The sequence below is a fragment of the Lissotriton vulgaris genome, unplaced genomic scaffold, assembly GCF_964263255.1.
Source record: "Lissotriton vulgaris unplaced genomic scaffold, aLisVul1.2 SCAFFOLD_744, whole genome shotgun sequence".
Classification (NCBI taxonomy): domain Eukaryota; kingdom Metazoa; phylum Chordata; class Amphibia; order Caudata; family Salamandridae; genus Lissotriton; species Lissotriton vulgaris.
Window position 1 is genome coordinate 461683 of NW_028241174.1, and position 24488 is coordinate 486170.

Here is a 24488-nt window from a genome sequence, read left to right on the forward strand (position 1 = left end):
GAGTCGAGAAGGCACCGGAGCGAGAATTATCGAGTCTGTGGGATTATTGAGCCCAAGACCCGCCGAGGCGGGGAATTGAACCCTGGTCCAGGGCCGAAACTCAAGCTCCAGGTCTGCCGCCTCTAACCCCTGAGCCACACTTCTCCACTGACAGTATTATACTGTCTGATAGCTGAAATAGAGAAATTGACAAAAAAAGGGGGGGGGGAATGGCAAGTACAAGTGAGATGAAATGCCAGGGAAGAGAAAAACTGTCTCCAAAATCACCCATAGGTGTATATCCTGGATGGTTATTTCCAGAAATTCATTTGTGCGTCTGCCAAAATGCGCAGACAGAACCATCTAAAATTGGATAATAAAGCCTCTCACCGTAGTGAAGACACCAATATCCGTTCCAGCTTTCCAGAGACTGGTATTGTAAGAATCGGAGGAAGGAGAGTTTCTGTAGTCTACGAGGTCCCAGGTGTGGTGGTACACTCCTATACATGGATTATAAGATACATGTATGCTAGTATAAGTCAGGATATCAGTGGTTAGAAAAGTCCAGTTATCCCGAAGTAGCTCGAGAAACCGAAGAACAAGGAGGGGGTAGGGGTCTTGTAGAGTTACTCAACGTAGCTGTGAGTAATCCAGCGAAAAGTTTATTTATGTTCATAATCCTAAATCTAATTTGGGATTGATATTATCAGTGAAGCTAGGACAAGAAAAACATGAAACACAAGTGAGTGTGGTATCGGGTTTTTGGATTGCTCAAAGTTAAGACTATAAAGCAGGTTGGGAATGGAGAAATAAATTGTAAATACCTTGATATGGAGTGTATCAAGCCGTAGACCGGGAGGGGATGCTGGGTCAAATTTACGATATAGTTTATGCAACCCGATGCCGGAAAGTCTACAATAGTGGGATTAAAACCACTGTATTAGAAATTGTTGTTGGACAATATTTCACGTGGCAAAGTTATTTAATCACGTATCGTGTTAAGAGATAGACTCACCATAAGCGTGTTATCCCTCCTCCTAAAATTCCCGGTCGCCGTTTTCTGAATGCGGTGATGTGACCGGAAACAAAGTGAAATTAAGTAGTTTCCTAAACTGAAAGACTAGACCGAAAACCCGCATAGTAATGGCGGACACGGATATACTCTTGGATATCCGAGAGGTGTAAAGAGGAGTTATCCTTGGTAAAATTAAATGCCTTTGTATAAAAAGGACGCATGAGAGGTTTTTATTATGATAATTGACCATGAGTTGAGTCATGAATTGGGACCATAGATTGAGTCCGCGGAATTGTAAAGATCGAGTAGATGAGTTTAATCTGCTCAATAGTTTTCAATGTAGTATGTATTTAAAAGGTGATTGAAAGTACCAGTGTGTCATAGAGGACAAGTGAAAAACACCCCACTGATTGTGACAGTGAATAGATGACTTTTGCTGAACATACAATTGTTTCTGAAATCATTCAGAAAATGTGAGGTGACGTGTAATAACTTTACAATCATTCATGCAGATAAAATAGCGTCACACATTACATAGGAGCGGTGTTTTATGGAAATACATGATGGGTTGTGCAAATTAACTCAACAGCATTTCTTTCTATACTTTCTTCTTTTCTCTGACACAATAGTCACCAACCGACAGATGTACTCAATGTTAAAGAGCCTAAATGCCTAAGTACATGTGCATATGTTTTTATATAATGTAAGCACTCTATACCTATACTATTGTGCTTCCTTCCCAGCCCTGAGGAGTCGCAGTAAACTGTTCCCACGCGACGAAACACGTGTCGGCTGGCTTTTGGAACCAATAAATCTACATCTGATTCCTTAAACATACAGTTTTGGATTGCAATTGTCTTAATCAAACTCTATAACTTGAATCTTGCTGTAATTTGCCTACTATATGGTCATATTGCATTTTGTGTGTGCGAGGGCATTGTAGTTATTTATTGTTCTGTAGTTAGAAGTATAAACCACATTGGAACGGTTAAGGGGTCTTATCCGCTCGCCCTTACGCATCACAACCCTAACATTATTGTTTCATAACATCACGTTTACACTAGGTAGCGCGCCCATTCTATCTGAAGTCCGAAAAACCCCACCTGCTGTGTATGTTTTCAACCACCCTGGCACACATAATAGTGCCTATTTCGTTCAATTTGCAATACTGCCACTGTAAGGTGTGCTAGGGGAAATATAAATTGATAGTGTTCCCTGCAAAATTATGTTCTTCAAGTTTATGTGCCTCCTCACTTAGAGACACCGTACACCTTGTTTAATTGTTTTATGTTTCTGATTCTTTGCTAATTTGAATAATTTTGTGATTTTGTTGTAATATATGTTTTATTTTGGTAGCTATATTGTGATTATGTGCTTTATTTTGTATTGTCATTTTTGTTTATATATTAAAAACCACATGGGCTTTAGTTTTAATTTCTTAAACTGTGTGGGTGGGCAGTACACAATCAGGCTTGTGGGCAGGCGACATTGTACAGCTCAGTGAGGGCTGTGTGGGTGGGCAGACGTACTGCTCAGTAGAGTGTCCACAGCATCACCTTCTCCCAAAAACGCCTATAAAACTATTTCCAAAACAAAATTGCAAGCATCAACAGCAACTTTGCACATCAATCAATCATCACCTGCCTGCCCATCACCAACTAAGATGACCACTAGACCTAATTTAATTCTCTCACCAGGGGAAACACAGTTATGAAGTCCATCCCCACAGATCCTGCCCACACCACATCTAGAACCTGGGAGCAGAAACGATCAGTGCCACATTCACCCATATCAACGCCTTTCTCAAGAAACCACACCCCTACCCAGTCAAAGTGATAGAGAAGGCCTTCAACAAGCAATCCCCCTCGATGTCCAGATGTAGGTAGTTTCCACGTGCTGGAACTCCTCAGACTGAGTTGTTCGCCCTCGCCAGTGTGCGAGTGTTTCTGACGTCAATGCAGGGGTCTCACCACAGCCCCTTCTAGGTTTTTGCCAGAATGTAGACAGTTTTTTTACACTCACTTTCACCTGAACCCTGGCTTATGACCCCAATCCTGACCTTAGGGTTGGAATCTTCTAACAAACCCTTTGACCGTCCCCTTTAGAGTAGATGAGGATCCCCTAGTCCTGATGAAATACCATTAATCCTACTGGAGAACTTTGGCATGAAACATGTTGACCATATGACCTTTTCCACTATTCACAAATCACTTTGAGCTGCAGCGGGTGTAATTATCCTCGCCAGCCATGACTTTTACAGTTGGTTGTTTTAAACCATAGCATCAGTATCCAACAAATACATTTATTTTTGACACTCATAGCTATTTTTAGACGCACTTTTTCTCCCACCTCTACTCATCTCACATACGCCCCGACTTCTAAGGCTCCACAGCAACAAACTGAGAAGACCTCCGGCATAGAGCCCCCCTGTGGAGCCCGTTGGGCATTGCTGCGCTGACCCAACAAGAAGCTGCCCTATGACGAAGCTTGACACCTCTCGGGGTGTGTGAGGGCCCTTGCTGCTTATAGAAGCTATCCCACTCCCTCTCTCTTCTCTTCCCTTACCTGGAGATTTCCGGTGCACCCGCTGTCCCGCTCCTACTCCTCCCCACCCCGCCACCCTTTACCAGCCTTCTAGCCCACTCCTTCCAGGAACTGCATATCACTTGTTTCACCATCAACAAGCAACTCTTCTCAAATTACACCACCTGCTGGACAACACTTAATCAGGATGCAGAAAAGAACCACAGCACAAACATCACCCTATCCTAGCCTTCGACATCGGAACTATCCTAGATTGCGGAGAGACAGTGGTCCTCATCCTGCTCAACTCTCTGTGGCATTCAACTTTGTCTCCCACAACATACTCCTCAAAAGACTCCAAAAGATCGGCATCCAAGGACCCACACTCAAGTGGATCTGCTCTTTCCTCAAAGGAAGAATCCAAAAAGTCAGATTGCCACCCTTCACATAAGAATCCAGGAACTAGGGGGCATATTATCAAGGGGGGTTTATCTCCGCTTTTTTGGCTTTAAAAGCCAAGAAAGCGGAGATAAAATTATCTCCCTATTACCTAGCTGTCGCTAACACCAGTTAGCGACAGCTAGTAGGAGATAACGACCATCTTGGGCCCCACTTTGCATGTCAGTGATATTTATCACTAATGACATGCAAAGTGGGCGTACCAAGATGTTGGAGACTGAAAACAGTCGCTAACATCGCTATCTCCTATTACCAACTTTTGGAGATATTCGCGCTAAGCGCGAATATCTCCAAAAGCTAACACCTGCCCTGAGCAGTTCTTAGCCATGTTATACAATGGGAGGTGGATAACATGGCTAAGAGCATTAGCTCGGCAATGCATGAATATTGCGGACTTTTCAGCGATATTCATGCTTTGCGGCGATTTTTATCGCATTTGCGTTAAACCTTGGTAATACCAAGGTTTATTTGCGGTAAAAATCGCCGCAGCACAGCGGTAAATCTTTGTCTCTAACCAAGCAATAGCGATAATTATCGCTATTGCTTGGTAATATGCCCCAAGATCCCCAGAGTCCCCCAAGCATCGTCCCTCAGCCTTAACTTTTTTAATGTCTGCATGACACCTCTAACCGACACAATCCGATCCTTAGGCATGAACATCATCTTCTATACCGATGAGATGGAGCCCATGCTCCTGACGCTCATCATGAACACCAATAGAACCAACTGCATGACCATGGTAGCAGACTTGATGAGGACCAACTGCCTGAAGACTTCAGAATCAAGACCTCCCTATGGGACACCACCTGTATGCTAACTGAGCTAGGACCAACATTAACGCCACCCAAACCATGGCAGAAACCTTGGGATCACCCTGGATAAAAACATCAGCATGACAACACAAGTGAATGCAGTGAATACTGCCTGTTCCACATCCTATGATTGCTCCTAAATATCTTCAAATGGCTGCCACAGAGCACCAGTCGAGCCATCACGCAGGCACTTATCACGAGCAGACTCGACTATGTCAACGCACTTTACTTGGGAATCTCCAAGCAGCTCACACACAATCTCTAGACCACCCAGAACGCTTCCACAAAACTTGTCCTCAATCTCCCCCGGTGCACTCATCTTAGGATTTACCTGAGAATGAGTGAGATGCACTTGCACAATTGTTTGTACAGCATCAGTTATTTGATGAGTTGAATGATTGCTTGAGCAGAGGTGATTGGATATCTTTGTGGCTGCGCATCAGCAAGTGTGTTCTTGGACTGAGGGACAGAACTAATGAAGAAGGCTTACTGAGCAAAGCAGTGGCGACTGTTCTCATACCGTAAATTACGGAGGTTCTCTACGTTTCTATGATGGGTTTGAATCTCAAATGGTCTTGTATTCGGATCTAAAGATGTCTCCATTATTTGTGGATGAATTTCATTTTAAGACGTTTTATGAGCCTTTGCAGCTCCGCTCACAGTCTTTAAGTAGCTGAGAAAGGTAGAAGATCGGGTCTTCAAGTCCGGCCTGATACTGAGATTGCAAATCAATTATCATTAGTCCAATCTCTTCTATTATCCTCCTTAAACGTATCATTATCATCAGATTCAAGCGATCCATAATCAGATTTCTTATTTTATTCATCTCCTTTCTTGACTATCTTGCATGGGAAGGGGCGGGCTCTCTATCTTGGGTGAAACAGTTGACAGAAGATATGCAGATATTGTTAGGGATATAAAGTAATAAAAGGACAAGGCCGTCCTCCTGCCTGGAAATACTTAAGGTAGGAGGACCGCCAGAACTATTTCCAGCACCTGCCTCCCTCCCCAAAGTTTGCTTGTCAACCAAGTCTAGATGCTCCATCCATCAAAGGTAAAACTTTTATGTAGTTCCTTCGAACTATCACAGATATGATCAATCAGTTCCAGTGTACTTGGTGAGAGGGAGGTTTGGGTGGGCAGTGCACAGCTCAGTGGGGTGCTTTCTGGATGGACAGTACGCAGCACAGACCTGGTCTGTCTGGTGAGCAGTGAACACCTCAGTGAGCAGATTGATTGAGGAACTCAGGGATTGAGCAGTGCACAGCTCAGTGGGGGAGTTGCTGTGGGTGAATAGTACAGAGCTAAGCGGGGAGATGTGTGGGGGCAATGAACAACACTATGCCGCAGGTGCTGTGTGGGCAGTGCGCAGCCTAGAGAGGATCTGTATGGGTGGGTCATTACTGCTCTTTGGGAATGCAGGTGTGCAGTGCACACCTCCGTGGAAGGCTGCACCCGTGGCAGTGCCCAGCTCAGTGGAGGGCTTCAATTGTGGGCAGCGCCAAGCTCAGTGGAGGGCTAAGTGGGTTAGTAGTACACACCTCAGGGGGGGTCTGTGTGCTTGGGTATTATACAGCTCAGAAGGGGTCTGGGGGGCTGTGCTGGTGGACAGTTTACTGCTCAGTGGGGGAGGTGGGTGGGCAGTGCATAGCTCATCTGGAATGGAGGTCTCTGTTGGTGGTCAGTACACAGTTCAGTGGGGGAGGTGGGGGGACAGTGCAGAGCCCAATGGGCCCAGCCCGGACTCTACATATGGTGATGCTCATTGAAATCTTCCCAGAATCTAGCCATTATTTTTTTGATGTTGACAGAACAAGGTCAGAGCTGAGAAGCAGAAAATTGAGACTGAGATTGAACAGCTGCACCAGCTCCTGAGGGATAAAGAGCAGACGCTGAACCAGAGACTGGAGGAGATGGAGAAGAGGATTACCAGGGTAGAAAATGCAAATATCTCCAAACTGTCCAATCAAATTACTTCTCTCAATGCTCTCATAACAGATCTAGAGAAGAAATGCAAGGAGCCAGCATTGGACCTCCTGAAGGTGAGACACCACTTGGAAAATACAAGACAATGCAGAAGTACTACATTCATATGGTGTGTGAGGCGTTGAATGTCAGTGGAGAACATGTATGACCAACAGACAAGGCTAATTTACATTGACCTCCTGTGCCTGACAACCCAACAAACAAACAACAAAACAATACAGACAAGTTAAACTAACAGAAAAACTGCCTGCACTGACGACCCAATGCGCAATATACAGACTGATTCAGGGTAGAGGAGCCTTGTATACTGACACGGTATAAAGAACAGCTGTACTACGTCAAACGATCACATTCAGAATACCACACTGCGCTGTGTCACATAACCCCATTCAGAATATTACACTGCGCTGTGTCACATGACCCCATTCAGAATATTATACTGCGCTGTGTCACATGACCCCATTCAGAATATCACACTTCGCTGTGTCTCGTGACCTCATTCAGAATATCACACTACGCTGTGTCACGTGACCTCATTCAGAATATCACACTGTGCTGCATCATGTGACCTCATTCAGAATATCACACTGTGCTGTGTCGCGTAAACCCATTCAGAATATCACACTGTGCTGTCACATGACCCCATTCAGAATATCAGACTGCTGTGTCGCGTGACTTCATTCAGAATATCACACTGTGCTGTGTCGCGTGACCCCATTCAGAATTTCACAGTGGGCTGTCACATGACCCCATTCAGAATATCACAGTGTGCTGTATTGCGTGACCTCATTAAAAATGTTATGGATTATTGCTAAAAATCTTCTATGGAGATCAACAATAAACAATCTTAACCCCTTCCCTGCGGGCCATTTTCCCCCAATGTGCTGGGGGGAGGGGAGGCGCGAGCAGCACCCCGGTGCTCATGACGAGCTGAGCTCGTCATGAGCCCCGGTGGTCGTGTGCTCATGACGAGCTGAGCTCATCATGACCACACCCGGTTGTGTAGAACGCTTGCACAGCAAGGGAATTAGCCCAGCATGCGAGCGTTCCAACGGTCATGAAGAGCTCAGCTCGTCATGAGCACACGAGCACCGTGGCTCATGACGTGAGCTCGTCATGAGCATCGATGGAGTTAAAACTGTGTAAAATATAAATACATTTACATTTTATTCTTAAACTAAAATATCATGATAACACATTTGATAAATTACTAATAATGCTATTATCAATGAATTTAAATAAATAGAGTGAACACTGGTTGAGACTGCATATAATTACTACAGTGTGTGCAGTTTTGGTCAATCCTGCTATCACTGTCCCGCCTCCCCTTCTTTACATTTATCGACAAACCTTGTGTGCGTAGATGAAGAAAGAATCTTCCCATAGAAAGGTCACATTGTGAAATATGGCTACATACTTTGGTCTCATGCTTTTTAATCAGGTTCAGTGCTGTTTATCCAAATGGTAATTAAGCTGCGGTGCTCGAGGTCTTACATTTATTTATTTATATTATTTATAGAGCTCACTATAACCAGACTGATAGCCTGACTGTAGCAGCAATTGTATACACAGTAGAAAAAAGAACCAAGACTGTGCAGTGTTACATTATTTTGGAAACAGCCAGGTCTTCAAGGTTTTCCTGAATTTCCGCAAATCTGTCAAGGCTCTCAATTCAGACGGTATCCTATTCCAAATCTAGGCAGCCTTTACTGGGAAGGTACGACCCACTTGTCGAACCTCAGGAACTTGTGTTCCTTAATATGATTAGTGGCAACCGCGGCCCGTCGAGGAAGTTCCCTAGGGCAGACAGGAGCGCTGGGGAGGGGCAAGGTGGGGGGGCGGTGGTAAACACCGAAATATGAATAATGAAAAATTTCCTAGCTAACGTAAGGAAAAGTTTCAATTCTATTAAGGACTCTGAGGCGAGGATTATGCCTTCTTCCTCTACTTTATTCTACAGCAGCGAAGATACAAACAAAGACTACATCTCCTATGCAACCCTGGGAGTATGCAGTTCAACAAGGAAAAACCAGCAAACATCTGCAAACAACCAATGACAAGCACAGTCCAATGTCCAATCAGGGCCCAGGCAGCCCATACATAGTCCCTCTACAGTGTCCTCTCCTCCTCTTTCTGAGCGCGTAGACAGCCACTCATCCGCTCTTCAGGCATCCTGCTTGTTGGAATCCGAGCCTGAGGGTAAGAGGAAACACATTACCTGAGTAAGTAATGAGGAAAACCCAATCAAAGACAGTGCAGAATAAACCAACTTAAACCACATAAAACCATCATAGTATTCAATGAAGCATATTACTTACTGACATACGGGGAGGGATCTCCTCCAGGAAGCCGGGGCGGGATAATCCTCACCTCTGAGTCCTTATTAGAATTGAAGCTTTCCGTTACGTTAGCTAGGAAATTGTTCATTCTATGTCAGGACTGGAGGCGAGGATTATGCTTGTTCAAAGCTTGCCCACAACAACATCCGCCATATTCAAGACCGGTTTGAAATAAAACCTCTTGAATGTGGACTCAAAAGACCAGTCTGCCGCGTTGAGAATATCCTCAAGTCGCGCGCTGAGACTGAAGGCCTTTGAAGCCATGGCACCTCTTGCGGAGTGTGCCCTAAACTGGCTAAGGTTGATGCCTGCTTCCTGCATCACCCAGCGAACCCACCTGGCAATAGTGAGAGAGGAAACAGCCTTGAAAGGCTTTCTCAGTGAAATGAGAAGCTGCTTCTCACCCGGAGGGCGGAATTCCTCCGTTGCCTCCTCGTAGGCCTTAAGGCAACTCACCACACAGAGTTTCGGAGAATCCGCGAACTGCGGGTAAGAAATCGATCGAGTATGGCACTTAGTGTGTCTAAGCAAAGTCAACGTCACCCCATCCGGAGTGAAGATACTGCTAGAGACATCCAAAGCATGCACATCTGACACTCGCCTGCAAGAAATGAGGCACAAGAGCATGGCCAGCTTCGACGACAGCTCTTTCCTGGAGAGATATCTATTGTGCTGCCAGGACAAAAACAAGTTAAGGACAAGATTAATGTCCCACAGAGTGGAATAACGTGGTTCCGGGGGTAAAGAAAGGCAGATGCCTCGCAACAATCTGCAAACCAAAGAGTGTTCACCCACAGGAGCCCCATCCACAGGGACATGACCAGAAGAGACAGCCGACCTAAAGGTGTTAATGGACCGATGGGCCAGACCCTCCAAGGCCAACTGGGCCAAAAAATTCACTCTGTGGACCACTTCCTCGACCAGGGGATCAAAACCCTGTCGCAGACACCAATGAGTCCATCTGTGCCATGCCGAACGGTACCTCTTGACGGTGCTGTCCACCCACGCTTTAGAGATAAATGACTCAGCTTCTCGCGAAAGGCCAGGGGCTTCCCATCGACCCCGGAAATCCACCACGCCATGAGCCTCAACGAGTTCACGGACACCAGAAGGTGAGGAGACCTGCTCGGACTCAGGAGGAGCATCGAAAACAGGGGGAGTAGGATTGGAAAATCCCAAGAAAATTCCAGAAGAACTGGAAACCATACTTGTGACCTCCACAGAGGGGTGATCACCACCAGCTCTGCCGCTTGTCTGCAAACCTTTCGCCGTCACCCTGGTGATCATGGCAAATGGCGGGAAAGCGTAACCCTGTTCCGAACTCCAGTCCTGGAGAAAGCATCTGTCGCAGCCGCAAGCGGATCAGGCCTCCAACTGAACCGTGGAACCTGATGATCCAGTCTGGAAGCAAAGAGGTCTGCTGAGAAAGGTCCCCAGAGGTCATTCAGAGTCCTGAACACCGACTGGTCCAACTGCCACAGGCTGGAATACCGGAAGTGGCGCGATTGAAAGTCCGCTTCCAAATTGTCCCGGCCTGGAAGATACTCCGCCGTAACTGAGACCTGATTGTCGAGGCAATATTGCCAAAAACTCGCCGCTAGATCCGACATGGCTTTTGATTTGGTGCCCCCCAAATGATTTACATAGCGGACTGCTGAGATGTTATCCATCTTTAATACCACACTCGATTACACTAAATCTTTCCTCCAGCAACGCACTGCGAACGATCCCGCCAGAAGTTCCAAACAATTTATGTGTAACTTCTGTTCGTCTGAAGACCACAATCCTCCTGTAAAGAGATCTCCGCATCTGGCTCCCCAACCCAGCCTGCTGGCGTCTGATTCTATAATCAAGTCTGGGGCGGACCCGAAGATAGCTCTCCCGTTCCACGCCTCCATATGATCCAACCACCATCGGATTTCGGACCGTGCCTCTGCCGACAAGTCAACTTTGTGAGAATACGGGTACCCTTTCCGAAGGAAGTACCCTTTGAGGCGTTGAAGAGCCCTGTAATGAAGGGGGCCCGGGAAAATTGCTTGAATGGAGGCCGACAAAAGGCCTACCACCCGAGCCAGCTGACGGAGAGAGATCTGTGGCCTGGACAAAACTCGCCAAAGTTCATGACGGATTTTTGTTACCTTCCTGCCTGGAAGACCGAGCGTGGACGCTGTGGAGTCTATGACGAACCCCAAGAATGTATTGCTCTGGGTCAGTTACATCAGAGATTTTTTGTCGTTGATCACAAACCCAATGTCCTGAAGGAGGGACACTGCCATTGCAGGTGCTGCAACAGAAGATCATCGAGGTACACGATCATTCTGACTCCCCTGGACCACAGAAACTCCACCGCCGGCTTGAGCACCTTGGTGAAGCACCAAGGGGCCGACGAGAGACCGAAAGGGAGAGACGTGAACGTGTAACTGTGGGGACCCCAGATGAACTGCAGGAACCGCCGAGGCGGAAAAATCGGGACCACCAAATAGCCGTCCTTGAGGTCCAAGCGGACCATCAAATCGTGGGGTCTGAGCACATCCCTGAGAAGATGGATCCCTTCCATCTTGAAATGGCGGTAAACCAGACATTGATTGAAGTCGTAAAGGTTGATCACCGGTCTCTTTCCCCCATCGGTCTTGTCGACCAGGAAAATATTGCTCATGAAACCTCGGGGATGCCGAGAGGCGCGAGTAATCGCGCCCTTTGGCAGGAGCGAGGAAACCTCTTCGTCCACCAGAAGGGCGTCCTGAGCATAAAACTGGATAGGACGCGGAAGAGAACTTTGCACCGGAGTCCCCTCGAACTCTATGTGAAACCCCATCACAGTCTGCAGAACCCATGCATCGTGTGTGATGGTAAGCCACACTGGAAAACCTCAATGCCAATCGCCCTCCTATGTCTTGAGGGAAAGAAGGGAGAACTCTCACCAGGGCTAGAGGCTGCAGCACCACCACGGTATCCTCTCCCTTTACCCCTTTTTCCTCGTGTGGGGTAAAAGTTTCCAAACCTGGATTGGTCCTGGTAGTTTCCAGAGCCTCTCCGGTTGGTCTGTCGTTGTTGGCGACCGGCCAAGGGGCCCTGTCCTCGGCTGGCTCTGCGAAAAACACGGGGAAACACCTTCTTAATTGTGGATTGAGCACGGTCTAGCCATGTAAAGGTATTCACAAATTTACTGAGCTCTTTAACAAAAGGCTCGCCAAAAAGGCCACCTTGGGCAACCGCGCCCGCCTCAGAGTCCGCCAGGTCTCCCAGCTTTGGGTCAATTTTATTAAGGAGTGACCGCCGACATTCTGTGGAAAGGGCACAATTTGCGTTGCCCATAAAAATCACCACACGCTGTGCCCAGTCCGACAGGGTTTCATTAGAGCTGATAGAACCTGACTCCTTGGCCTCCTTGGCCATATCTAAGATTTTTGTGATTGGTCCCAGGGTGTCCAAGAGCTAATCCTGGCACTGCAGGCCCTCCAGGATCTGTCTATTCCTTTCTTGGGATCTCTGATGAATTTTTGAAGAAAAGTGCCCATCCTCGGGCCAATTTCAGGTGTCAGGGCCCCTTTCCCGTCCAGGGAGGGTCCTAGGACACTCCGCCTGCAAACAATTGCGAGCTTCTTTCTCCAGGGGGCGTCGAATATGAGCGGCCACATAAGCTGCCACTTTATCACCAGGGGCCCACTCCGAGGACCGTGGATGTACTATATCGTTGGGATCCAACATATCAGCCGTGCTCGGCGAGTCATGGGATGTCCCTGGGACCGAGACTGGGATGGAAGGTGGGGGAACCTGGCCGGGAGGGGAAGACGGTCCTGGGACCGGAGTGGGGGCGCTGCTGGTCTGCTGGCCATGAAGGCCTGCCTAAGATTATCAAAAGCGTCCCCATCCACACCTGCCTAGCAGGAGCGCTTAGATGGGGGGAGCCCAGAGAGTCCTGAGGCGCTGTCACAGATGGTTGTGATGGGGCAGGAGTAATCTGCTGGGATAATTTAGCAAAAGCCTGATCAATTTGGCGTGTAAGCCTATCCTCCAAAGGAGAAATAGCTTGATCTACAGCCCTATAAATAGAGGTATCTACCACCTCATAAAAGGCATCACCCCAGGGCATGTCGGCGAGGGGGTCCTCCTCCTCCTCCTGGTAATCATCGTAATATTCCATGTCTACTCACAGGAAGGTGTGAACAATATTAAACAGGGGGGGTACCCACTGGGCTGCAACAAGTAAGGCTTAGAAAAGGCTGGGTGGCAGCCAAACTCTTTGGGCCCCATGTAGGTAAATCTGATTTACCGACTCTAGAATACCGAATTTTACCGATTCGGTATTCTAGATTCGGTAAATCAGATGTAGGTATAAAATCGGTCATTTTTACCGAATCTGTATGATTCGGTAATTACCGAACCGGTAAATACTGATTCGGTAAAATTACCGATTTTGCAAGGGAGACAGGGTGTTTAACCCCTGATTGTGCCTTGTGCGCCATGTGGCACACATACATGCCCTAAGGGCCACATGGCACAGGTGTACATGCACAGATGTGCATGTACACAGGAATTCGTTATTTACCATGCAATAGTATTACATGGTAAATAACAAATCGGTAATGGCCTGTGGCACTGTTTGAAGTGCCACCTACATCTGTATTTACCGATTCAGTAAATTTACCGATTCAGTATTTTACAGAATCGGTAAATTTACTGATTCGGTAAATATACTGATTCTGTAACTGTAAGGTCCCCTACATGTCAAACTGCAAATACCGGTCGGTAACAGCCTAAATCGGCCGTAACCGACCGGTATTTGCCGTCCTACATCTGGCTCCTAATGTACAACGGTAAACCACCAATCAATGGGTTAAGCCCAGGGACAAGCTGGCACAGGAATATCACAACAAAACAACCCTCTCTCTGCTGGGCAACCGGCTGGGCAATGTCCCTTTATCACTTGTGACCCCCACAGTACAGACCACACAGGTGTGAAAAAACAGCTCAAAGCCTCAAATACAGGCTCTGCCCTTATAATAGAAAAAACATATTCAGGCACAGAGCATGGGGCACAAGACGCGCGGTATGCAGCTCGCAGGAATACCTCCGATACACCCCTCGGGTGTTCTCCTCAGCTGGGGATCCCCAAGTGACGCACGCATGACGTTTGAATCTTCTGAAGAGAGATCAAACGGTGCGCCGCGTCAAACTGCGCTCACACGACCTCTAAAGGCGGGAGGACCGGGAAGCGGGCAGCCAGCACCCGCCGCGGAGGTACGGGGAAACGCATAGCCGCGGCAACTTCTTCCACACAGCTTGCACGCTGCGGGGGAGGAAAAGAACAATGCGCATGCACGGAAACGCTAAATAATTAACCCAGCGAGCGCGCCAGCTACGAATAAATATTATAAAGCGCGCCAGCAACATTAACCTCACAAAGCCATTAACCCAGCGTGAAGCACATTAACACCACAGGGGGCAAAGGTTCCCGCGCGAAAGCCGCGCTCGCCAAGGAAACATTGCAATTAACCCATAACAGCTAACTCATAGGAAAAGCCTGAAGGGTACTTATCTTGCTGCGCAGCAGCGAAGAAAGAGGAGGAGAGGACACTGTAGAGGGACTATGTATGGGCTGCCTGGGCCCTGATTGGACATTGGACTGTGCTTGTCATTGGTTGTTAACAGATGTTTGCTGGTTTTTCCTTGATGAACTACATACTCCCAGGGTTCTATGGGAGGCGTAGTCTATGTTTGTATCTTCGCTGCTGTAGAATAAAGTTGAGAAAGAAGGCATAATCCTCGCTTTCAGTCCTGACATAGAATTGCAGGTAAGTAAGCAATTAAATTAAATAAATGAATTTCATTGCACGCCCTGAATCGCAAAATGCAATGCAGGGCGCTCTACGAAATTCGTTTTATTAATTTAATTGTTTACTTACCTGCAATCATCCATATTTGGGTGTTTACCACCCCCCACTGGAGTACCGGGTTTTTATGGACCCGGCGGTGCCAGGGAGAACACCTGAAAACTCAGAGTCATTCCTGTTTTGAACCACAGAAACAGCGAGTCTTCTTGGTGAAGTCAAAGATCGAATTTATTGGCTGCAGCCAGTAACAGATATCTTAGAAGTACAACGGCATGTATATTCTCAGGAGACTGCTCAAAGTTACAAAGCCAGCCTTCGTCTTTATACAAAATAATGAGCTTCGGGTACAAATTCCTTGTTTTACAGTAAAACCATACAAATATTTTTACTACAAAGGAAAAGCAGAGTCATGATGACAAGCACATATTTTAGTTCGTCCAACCCGTAATTGATTACCCGGCAAGACCTAGAATCTTCATCAGATATCGACGGACCCCCAATAAAATCGGGCACCTCCTCCTCGTAAAGCAAGTCATAAAGCAAGAAACAGGGACAGGTGTGTGTAAGATTAGGCATGAGTTGTGTGCGATGAAAGGTTTATGATATGTTGTGCCTTGATACTCATCTTGCTCGGCCACTGGGGAAGGACCTGGCCGAACAGGTTTGGCCTCGGGCAGTGGAGTCAGCTTGCCCAGGTCACAGAGGAGTCAGCTAAGGTGTACGTGTCCTTTGGACCAGGTTTTGGCTTCTAGTCATTTGGCTATGTGAGGGCAATCACAAAATGGATGCCGTTCACAAAATGGAACCCGAGGATTAGGAACGCAAATGCTAATTTCAGGGCGATCCCGTCACTCGATCGTGACGGAAATGCTGGTGTCTGTTGCTTAAATCATTACCGGTTCGCTGATACCAAAATCGTCATGGTGCGACGATGTTTTATGACACGGTCGAGAATTTTCAGTACCACAGGCCCTCCTTTTGCCCTTACATAGGAAAAACAACCAATACTCATGCTAATCTGAGTCTAGGTCTATGTCCACAAAGTCATTGAGATGTTGCTGTAGCATCATCCTATTACTTAGCTCGTTTCTTGATACAGGTTTCCTTACACATGATGTGACACAAAGGCCACATATTGCAGGAGCACACTGTACACATAGGCAGAACAGGAAAAGAATGGCTAAAGCCACCCCAATGACTATCAGAATCTTCCATCCCCAGGCCGATATCAGTTCCCAGAACCACCCCACCAGTGACCAGTCTCCTTTATCCACCTGAAGCGATTCGGAGATTTTATGCAGTTTGGAGATGGCCTGGTATACTGTCGGAGTGTTATTTGGGATGAAAATGCATCAACTTGATTGGATCACTTTACATACCCCACCTCGGTCTGCAAGTATGACGTCTAAGGCGGCTCTGTTCTGAAGAGTCATAAGGCGGTCCGACTGGAGCTCCGCAGTCAAGTTACTAAGGGCACCGGTAGTTTCAACTATCGTAGATTCAACTACCCTTGTCAATTGGCGAATGTTCCTGCTGTTCACCATAGGCCCCCAAAACGGCAGAAAACCTTTTACGAAGTCATCAAACTCTTGACCCGTAGTGTCGTCTTGACTCACGACACCTCTAACTGTCCTTGTCCTATGGTAATCTGCCGCGGCCGTGAAGGTGGGAGGCAACAGGAACGAAATGAAGCATGTGCCCGAGAAGTCACGGGGCAACCATGTATATGCTCTATCATGGCAGATGAAGTAGGTACCCTTAGTTGCTGAAAACGGGGGAGAGGTCTGAGACGGAAATTGTTATTGTTATTGTTAGTTTAGATTTATAACGCGCCCAATCACCTACAGGCCTCTAAGCGCATTGGAAATAGATGTTGTTACAATAACTTGGCTTCACTCCTCCGAGAGACACCACTACAGGCCTACATTGCGGTCAGGGCTCTTCTGAACAGCAGTGTTTTCAGAGATTTCCAGAACCGTAGGAGATTCACCTCCCTGCGTAGCCCCTCAGGCAGCTTGTTCCATAACTGAGGGGCCAAAACAGAGAAGGCTCTCCCTCCCTTGGTCACTAATTTGTAGCGGGGGCAAACCAGTAGCTGAGAATCCGATGATCTGAGTGTTCTCTTCGGGCTGTATACTTCCAGACGAGCTTTAATATATGCCGGCGCATGGCCATAAATCGCCTTATGCGCTATACAGAGGCTCTTAAACTCAACCCTCTCTTTAACAGGGAGCCAATGAAGATTTTGGAGTAAAGGGGAGGCCTTTGTTCGTCTGGGTACTCCAAAGATCAGTCGTGCGGCGTCATTCATTACGACCTGAAGTCTGTTTGTCAATATTTTTGGGAGGCCAAGATACAGGGCATTCCCATAGTCGATCCGTGAAATAACGGTTGCTGCTACAATTGAGCGCATCATAGAATGAGAAAGGAGGGGGGCTAACTTTCTCAGTTGCCTGATGATGTTCGTGCAGGTTCCAACAACGGTGGAAATTTGGCTGCACATTGACAGATCACAATCTAGTTTGATCCCCAAACTCTTCACATTGGCACTAGGTTTTGGGGCTGATCCAAGCTCTGTAGGCCAATACAGATCACTCCACAGTGAGGTGGTAGGTGGAATTACCAGTACCTCGGTCTTATCCGGGTTGATCTTTAGTAGGTTTTCCGTCATCCACCCCACGGTAAACCTCAAGATGTTTTGAGCTTGGATTTGTGCTGTCCCTGTATTATCAATGCTCAGCCCAAGTTGAGTGTCGTCAGCGTAGTTGAAGACTCTACAACCCATCTCAGCCAAGGACGCAATCAGGGGCTGTAGATAGAGGTTGAACAGAAGTGGGGACAGTGCGGAACCCTGCGGTACCCCGCACTCTAAGAACCCCACCTCCGATATCGACTCCCCCAGTTGTATCCTCTGTGTCCTTCTCAAAAGAAAAGATTGCAACCACTTAAAGGCCAAGCCTTTGATCCCAAAGGCCTCCAGTCTTCCCAGGAGCAGGTCATGGCTGACGGTATCGAACGCCGCTGACAGATCTAATAAAATCAGGGCGCTCGGTTTTTTGCTGTCAGCCATGCCTCTCAGTTCGTCTAGCACCGAGAGCATCACTAGCTCGGTGCTATGGTGTGCTCGAAACCCCGCCTGTCGTTCATGCAGTAAGCTATGGGATTCGAGGTACAGGGACAGGGACTTCAGCACATGCTGCTCTAGGACCTTTGCAAGGAAGGGCAACTGGGAGATCGGCCTGTAGTTCTTCAGGACAGCTGGGTCTGCGCCTGGTTTCTTCAGCAGGGGTCTGACACGCGCCTCCTTAAGATCACTTGGTAGGTATCCTGTTTCTAGGGACCTATTAAGGAGAGAAATAATCCGAGCTTCCAATAGCGGCCGTGCCACACGGAAGACACTAGGGGGACTTGGATCCGCTGGGGAGCCAGATTAGGTTTTACCCATTAGCTGCTCTAGGCTCAGCTCATCCATCTCAGGGAACTGTACCATAGAACAGTAAGCAGGATTATGAGCCTCAGAGTGTATGGTATCACTATTCACCATACTGTTCTTAATTTCCAGGATAATGGTCTTTACTTTATCTAGGAAATACCCCTGGAAGGTGTCGCAGTTTATGGGAGACTCCGAGTTCTCCTGTTTTTTGCTCAACTCCGATAGGATTTGAAAGGTCTCCCTCTGGGTGTTCCTAGCCTTCTGTAGACGAGAATCGTAATACTCCGCCTTAGCTTGAGAAATGAGTTTTTTATACAGGTGGAGTGAGTCTTTGTATTGGTTCTTTGCTGTATCCTGCTTAGTTTTCCTCCAAATTCTCTCCCGAGCTCGGAGTTTCCTTTTTTGTTCCCTTAACAGCGGAGTGAACCATGGGGCCTCTTTACCAGGTCCTTTGGTTAACTGAGTTTTTTCCGGTGCTATCTGGTCAATGGCTTTATTCAAGTTCTGGGTTAGGTCTGCGTATTCAATGTCCAGACTTCCATCTGTATTCATCAGACAGGCCATTTCCGGGAGCACCGAGGTCAAGGTTTTTAAATCAACCTCAATCCATTTGCGGGTCTTTCTGGTACCTCGGGGTAGATGCTTTAAATAGTCTTTAACATTTACCTCACAGGTCACCAGGTAATGGTCAGTCCAGACACAGGGAATCACATCCCTAAGGATAACATTTGGGTCAGTGGTCCATACTAGATCAAGCGTATGACCCTTGATGTGTGTGGGTACTTCCACGAGTTGACTAAAACTCAGAGCGGACATGGTAGTGTCCAATTGGCGTGTTGGCAGATCCCTTTGGAGTCTATCCCAGTGCATATTAAAATCTCCCAATATCACGATTTTCTTGTATCTTGTACATAGGTCTGATATGATGGGGGCAAATAAATCGTTAAAAAGTGGGGATGAGTTGGGCGGACGGTAGACCGACAAAATCACCCAGCAGGAGTTGATTAAGGAAATCTTTACTCCAACTAGATCAGCTAAATCCACTGTTTCGGATAAAAGTTTCTCCACGGATAAGGATTTTTTAAATAGAATCGCCACTCCACCCCCCCGTACCGACCCTGCACGGTTCTGCCATATAGCGTCATAGCCATTAGGGAGGGCAGCAATGATGTCCGGCATGGAGTTTTCACCCATCCAGGTTTCTGAAAGTGTCAGGACGTCTAAATCTCTATCCTGAAGTAGGGTGTAAATCTCCACATGATGACTGTGAAGGGACCTAGTATTCAGACTGGCTATCTTTAGCACTGGGTATTGTGTTTTAGAATTACTGTTGTAGGACCGCAGTATAGCATACTTTACCAGCCTAGTAATAACATTTAGATCGAGTGACAGCTGACCTTTATGTAAACAATGAAGTTCTTCCGAGGTATAGGTATACCGGTGGTCAGATGTCCGAGCCCCCGAGCCCGCCCGTGCGCGGACGGGCGCAGACGGGCTGGACTCTGGCGTGACTCCGGCGATGCTCTGGCGATCCCGCAGCGCGTGACCGCTGCGCGTGAGCATGGTCGACTTAAGTATTGGTCTAGCGTCCTTGTGACGACTAGACCATGCAGAGCCTCAGCCCCCACCCAAGATGTCCGGCGCTGTGGCAGTCGATAGTTTCAAACCAATGAAATGAAACTGCAAGCTACAAGCTTGTCAAGTGGCATGAGGAGCCGCCCCAACGCAGTGTTTTGTAGTTTTTTAATGTGCAGGTAAATGGCGATTTTAAGAACAAGGTGAACACATCAAATCATACAGAACACAATTAAAAAACGGGATCATTATAATCTATCTGTAAAAACTCCTAATGAGCGCTATGCGTTCTGTGCTGTCTCCTGGCTTGAAGGATTGCCAAGAATGTATTTTCCAAGTAGCCGGCTGCCTAATTTGCTCGGCTTAAGTACCGGTCTAGCGTCCTTGTGACGACTAGACCGTGCAGAGCCTCAGCCCCCACCCAAGATGTCCGCCGCTGTGGCAGTCGATAGTTTCAAACCAATGAAATGAAACTGCAAGCTACAAGCTTGTCAAGTGGCATGAGGAGCCGCCCCAACGCGGTGTTTTGTAGTTTTTTAATGTACAGGTAAGTGGCGATTTTAAGAACAAGGTGAACACATCAAATCATACAGAATATAATTAAAAAACGGGATCATTAAAATCTATCTGTAAAAACTCCTAATGAGCGCTATGCGTTCTGTGCTGTCTCCTGGCTTGAAGGATTGCCAAGAATGTATTTTCCAAGTAGCCGGCCGCCTAATTTGCTCGGCTTAAGTACCGGTCTAGCGTCCTTGTGACGCCTAGACCGTGCAGAGCCTCAGCCCCCACCCAAGATGTCCGCCGCTGTGGCAGTCGATAGTTTCAAACCAATGAAATGAAACTGCAAGCTACAAGCTTGTCAAGTGGCATGAGGAGCCGCCCCAACACGGTGTTTTGTAGTTTTTTAATGTGCAGGTAAGTGGCGATTTTAAGAACAAGATGAACACATCAAATCATACAGAACACAATTAAAAAACGGGATCATTAAAATCTATCTGTAAAAACTCCTAATGAGCGCTATGCGTTCTGTGCTGTCTCCTGGCTTGAAGGATTGCCAAGAATGTATTTTCCAAGTCATAAAGTTTCAGTACAGACACTCTTCCCTAACTCAGCTCTGGGATTCTTGTCATTTCCCTGCAGACATAGGTGACCCTGATGGGGTACGATCCAGATCGGGGAGGATCCCTTTGCTAACATGCTTTCACCAAGGCAACTCCATACCCTGTTGTGTTCCATCTACTATAAGCCTACAACTCATATCTGGGAATCGTTCTATACATGTCACTATCTCTGCTCATATTTGTGATTCCCACCACTAATGCCTTGTTGCTCGAGTTACTTTTCGTGGAACGTGGAGGATATGGTTCGATGGCAAACAGGAACATCGTTTGAAATGCCCATAAAGAACCATGGTAACTAAATGGCAGGACAAAATATGGGATACCTTTATCTGTTGTGTGTGGCATGAGTCCACACACCCAACAATTTGTCGTGCTCGTTATCAACTGGTGCTGGTGCAAGAGTCGAACAAAGGAATTATTTACGAACTCCAATCTTCTGGCAGACTCGTGTTCAGGAAGAGGGTGAAAAGAATGCGGGGAAACAAGAGAAGGAGGTGTGGGCTGTGCAGTGTGTGCAAATGTCACTCGAAAAGTGAATAAAGCATAACCTATTAAAAACATTATACTGCACAACATAAAAATGCATATTATTAGAAGTTGTGTTTTCGACATCATTGTGCATATTCTGGTTTCAAAGTTCATTGGTTTAGCAGGTCTCTCCATCTTGAAAGACTCCATCCTCTAGAATTGCTGCCCGCGGCGGTAGGGTGATTCTGCTAAGGAGTGCTTCTGTTGGTCCAGGGCACCTCCTTTAGACCAACCAGAACTGTTGACCTAACGTCTTCGGCTGCACCCCAAAGACTTTGGGCAGCCGCGGCTCTAGCAGCTGAACCCGGATGGCGGTTCGAAAAGAACAAAAATAAGCAAGTTTCTCAGAGAGGAGAGAGAGCTGCACTTTCGAAAAATAAAAACTATTTTATTTGTCCTTAGTCATAGTTCGCGACCTCAAATTGTAACGTGTTCTTCAAGGTGTTGTTTGGTCCTGGAATAAAAGTTCAGGCTCTATAGTGTTCAATCGCATTGACGGTGGCACAGATCCTTGCAGAATGTCATCACTCTAGCGTGCAGAGTTTGTTCCTTTCACCTGTGCATCACTAAAGAGCAGGAAGTGAGGCAAAGTTTCGGTCTCAGAGTCAGCAATCCCCTCCTGGACCCACTGATCGTAAGGCAGAGGTAACGGGACCCTCTTGCAATGGGTCCCGTGGATCCAATGTTTCCTTCCCTCCACTCGAACTGCTGATCTTGTGGACAGAAGCACTAGGTGAGGACCAGTCCAGCGGGGCTCATCATTCTTTGTCCGCTGGAAGTTTTTCACGAGCACATATGATCCAGGATCGATAGGGTGTCCTGGAGCTTCAGTAGCTTGAGGTAGAGTATCATGTACCTGTTGGTGTAAAACACGCAATTTAGCCGTCAATTCGTACAGATAATCAAGCAGTACAGGGTGCTCTAATTCACTGAATTTTGTGGGCCTTGGCACTCCCCAAATGTTGGCCGGACTGCCGAACACTATCCCGTAGGGGCTAAGTCCCACTCTTGAGTGGACAGTCATTCTAGTTGATAGGAGTGCCAAGGGTAGAGCATCGGGCCATTTGAGACCAGTGCTCGCTTGGATTTTGGCCAGTTTTAATTTTAGGGTGCCGTTATAGCATTCTACTAATCCAGCTGATTGGGGGTGATTTGCAGCGTGGAATTTTTGATCAATGCCTAGCCCTTCACACACTATCTTCATCACTCGTGCCACAAATTCACTCCCATTATCACTCCAGATCATTCTCGGCATTCCAAACCTAGGGAAGAATTCTTTGACAAGGGCTTTAGCTGTCGATAAGGCAGTATTGTCTTTCAGGGGGTATTCTTCTATCCATCTTGAAAAGGCACAAACAACAACGAGCACGTATTTCAGAATGTTGCACCTCTCCATGTGGATGAAATCTAGCTGCAAAACCTCGAACGGGTACGTAGGAGGAGCAAAATGACCAGCTGGAGTTGGGGTTCCCCTACCGGGATTGTACTTCAGACACACCATACAGTTCTTGACTATGTTCTCTGCATTCTTAGGGATTCTAGCGTTCTGCCATACTGGAGCCAACAACTTACAGATCCCTTTCACACTGATGTGTGCCATTCCATGCGCCATTGTAACCACTGCAGGCACATACGCATCGGGTAACAACCATCGCTGATGCTCTGACGATTCGACCCAACAACCATTCGCATCCAATTTACCCGTCCTTTCTCTCCACACCTTTAGTTTTTCCACTGTCGCTTCAGATTGAATGGATCTCACACTTTCAACTGTGTCTTCACACATGCCTCTATCCGGAACCCATCTCGCCGGACCCGCAACATACATTCGACTCATCACATTCCTTGCAGTTTCTTTCGCGACTTCATCCGCAAACACATTTCCACGACCAGCATCATCTGTTACCTTTTTGTGTGCACTGCATTTCACGATCGCAACTTGTAACGGCAAGGTTAGTGACTCAAGAAGCTCATTCACCAACTGACCATGCTGGATCTTAGCACCATGTGAAGTCAGAAAACCACGTTCACGCCACAAACGTCCAAAACTATGAGCAACACCAAAGGCATACTGACTGTCAGTGTACACATTTACTCGTTTCCCTTTCGCCAACACACATGCTCTCATAAGTGCAATCAACTCTGCAGCTTGCGCTGAATTATATGGGATACGTGCGGTCTCAACAATAGTGTGCAAAGTCGTAACAGCATATGCCGCAGTCTTATCACCGTTCAGCAACTTGAAACACGAACCATCAACCCACAAAGTACCATCACATTCTGTAAGAGGAGTGTCCCTAAGGTCTACTCTCCCTTTCGTTTCTTCTTCTGTCCTAAAGAAACAATCGTGCTGCTTTTCAGCATCCTCTGTCTCAACTGGAATTGGCAACAACATGGCTGGGTTGAGTGTGCTGCATCTTTTAATGTGGACATGGCTTGCTAATAAGGTTAACTCATAACCTGACAATCAAGCACAAGTTAAATGCTGTGTCTTGGTTCTATTTAACAAAGTGTCTACCGCTTTCGGAACCATCACGATAAGCATGTTGTCCATTACCAACCCAGCAGACTGTCGAATAGAAATAGCTGCTGCTGCTGTGGCTCTTAAACAGCTTGGTAATGCCCTAGCTACCGGATCCAAAGTCGACGAGAAATACGCACATGGAGGTTGTTTGTCCCTAAAAGGCTGTGTCAATACTAATAATGCACAACCTTCCTTCTCATGGACATATAATGTAAAGGGCTTACTGTAGTCGGGTGTAACCAACACAGGAGCCGAACACAGTGCATCGTGCAATTCGGAAAAACTTTTCTGACATTCTTCAGACCACGGAATGGGATTCGGTGTATCGTTACAAGTTAATGCCACCAAAGGTTTGGCCAA

At 47.0% G+C, this 24488-nt stretch overlaps 1 protein-coding gene across 2 annotated transcripts in view; it reads left to right on the forward strand.

Annotated features, from left to right (window-relative positions):
- LOC147672094 (E3 ubiquitin-protein ligase TRIM11-like) overlaps positions 1-24488 on the forward strand; it is a 408949-nt gene that overhangs the window by 354485 nt on the left and 29976 nt on the right. For both annotated transcript variants that reach the window (XM_086948040.1, XM_086948039.1), the window contains exon 3: positions 6600-6830. In XM_086948040.1, the coding sequence (XP_086804166.1) occupies positions 6600-6830 (231 nt within the window). The remainder of the gene's footprint in view (positions 1-6599; positions 6831-24488) is intronic.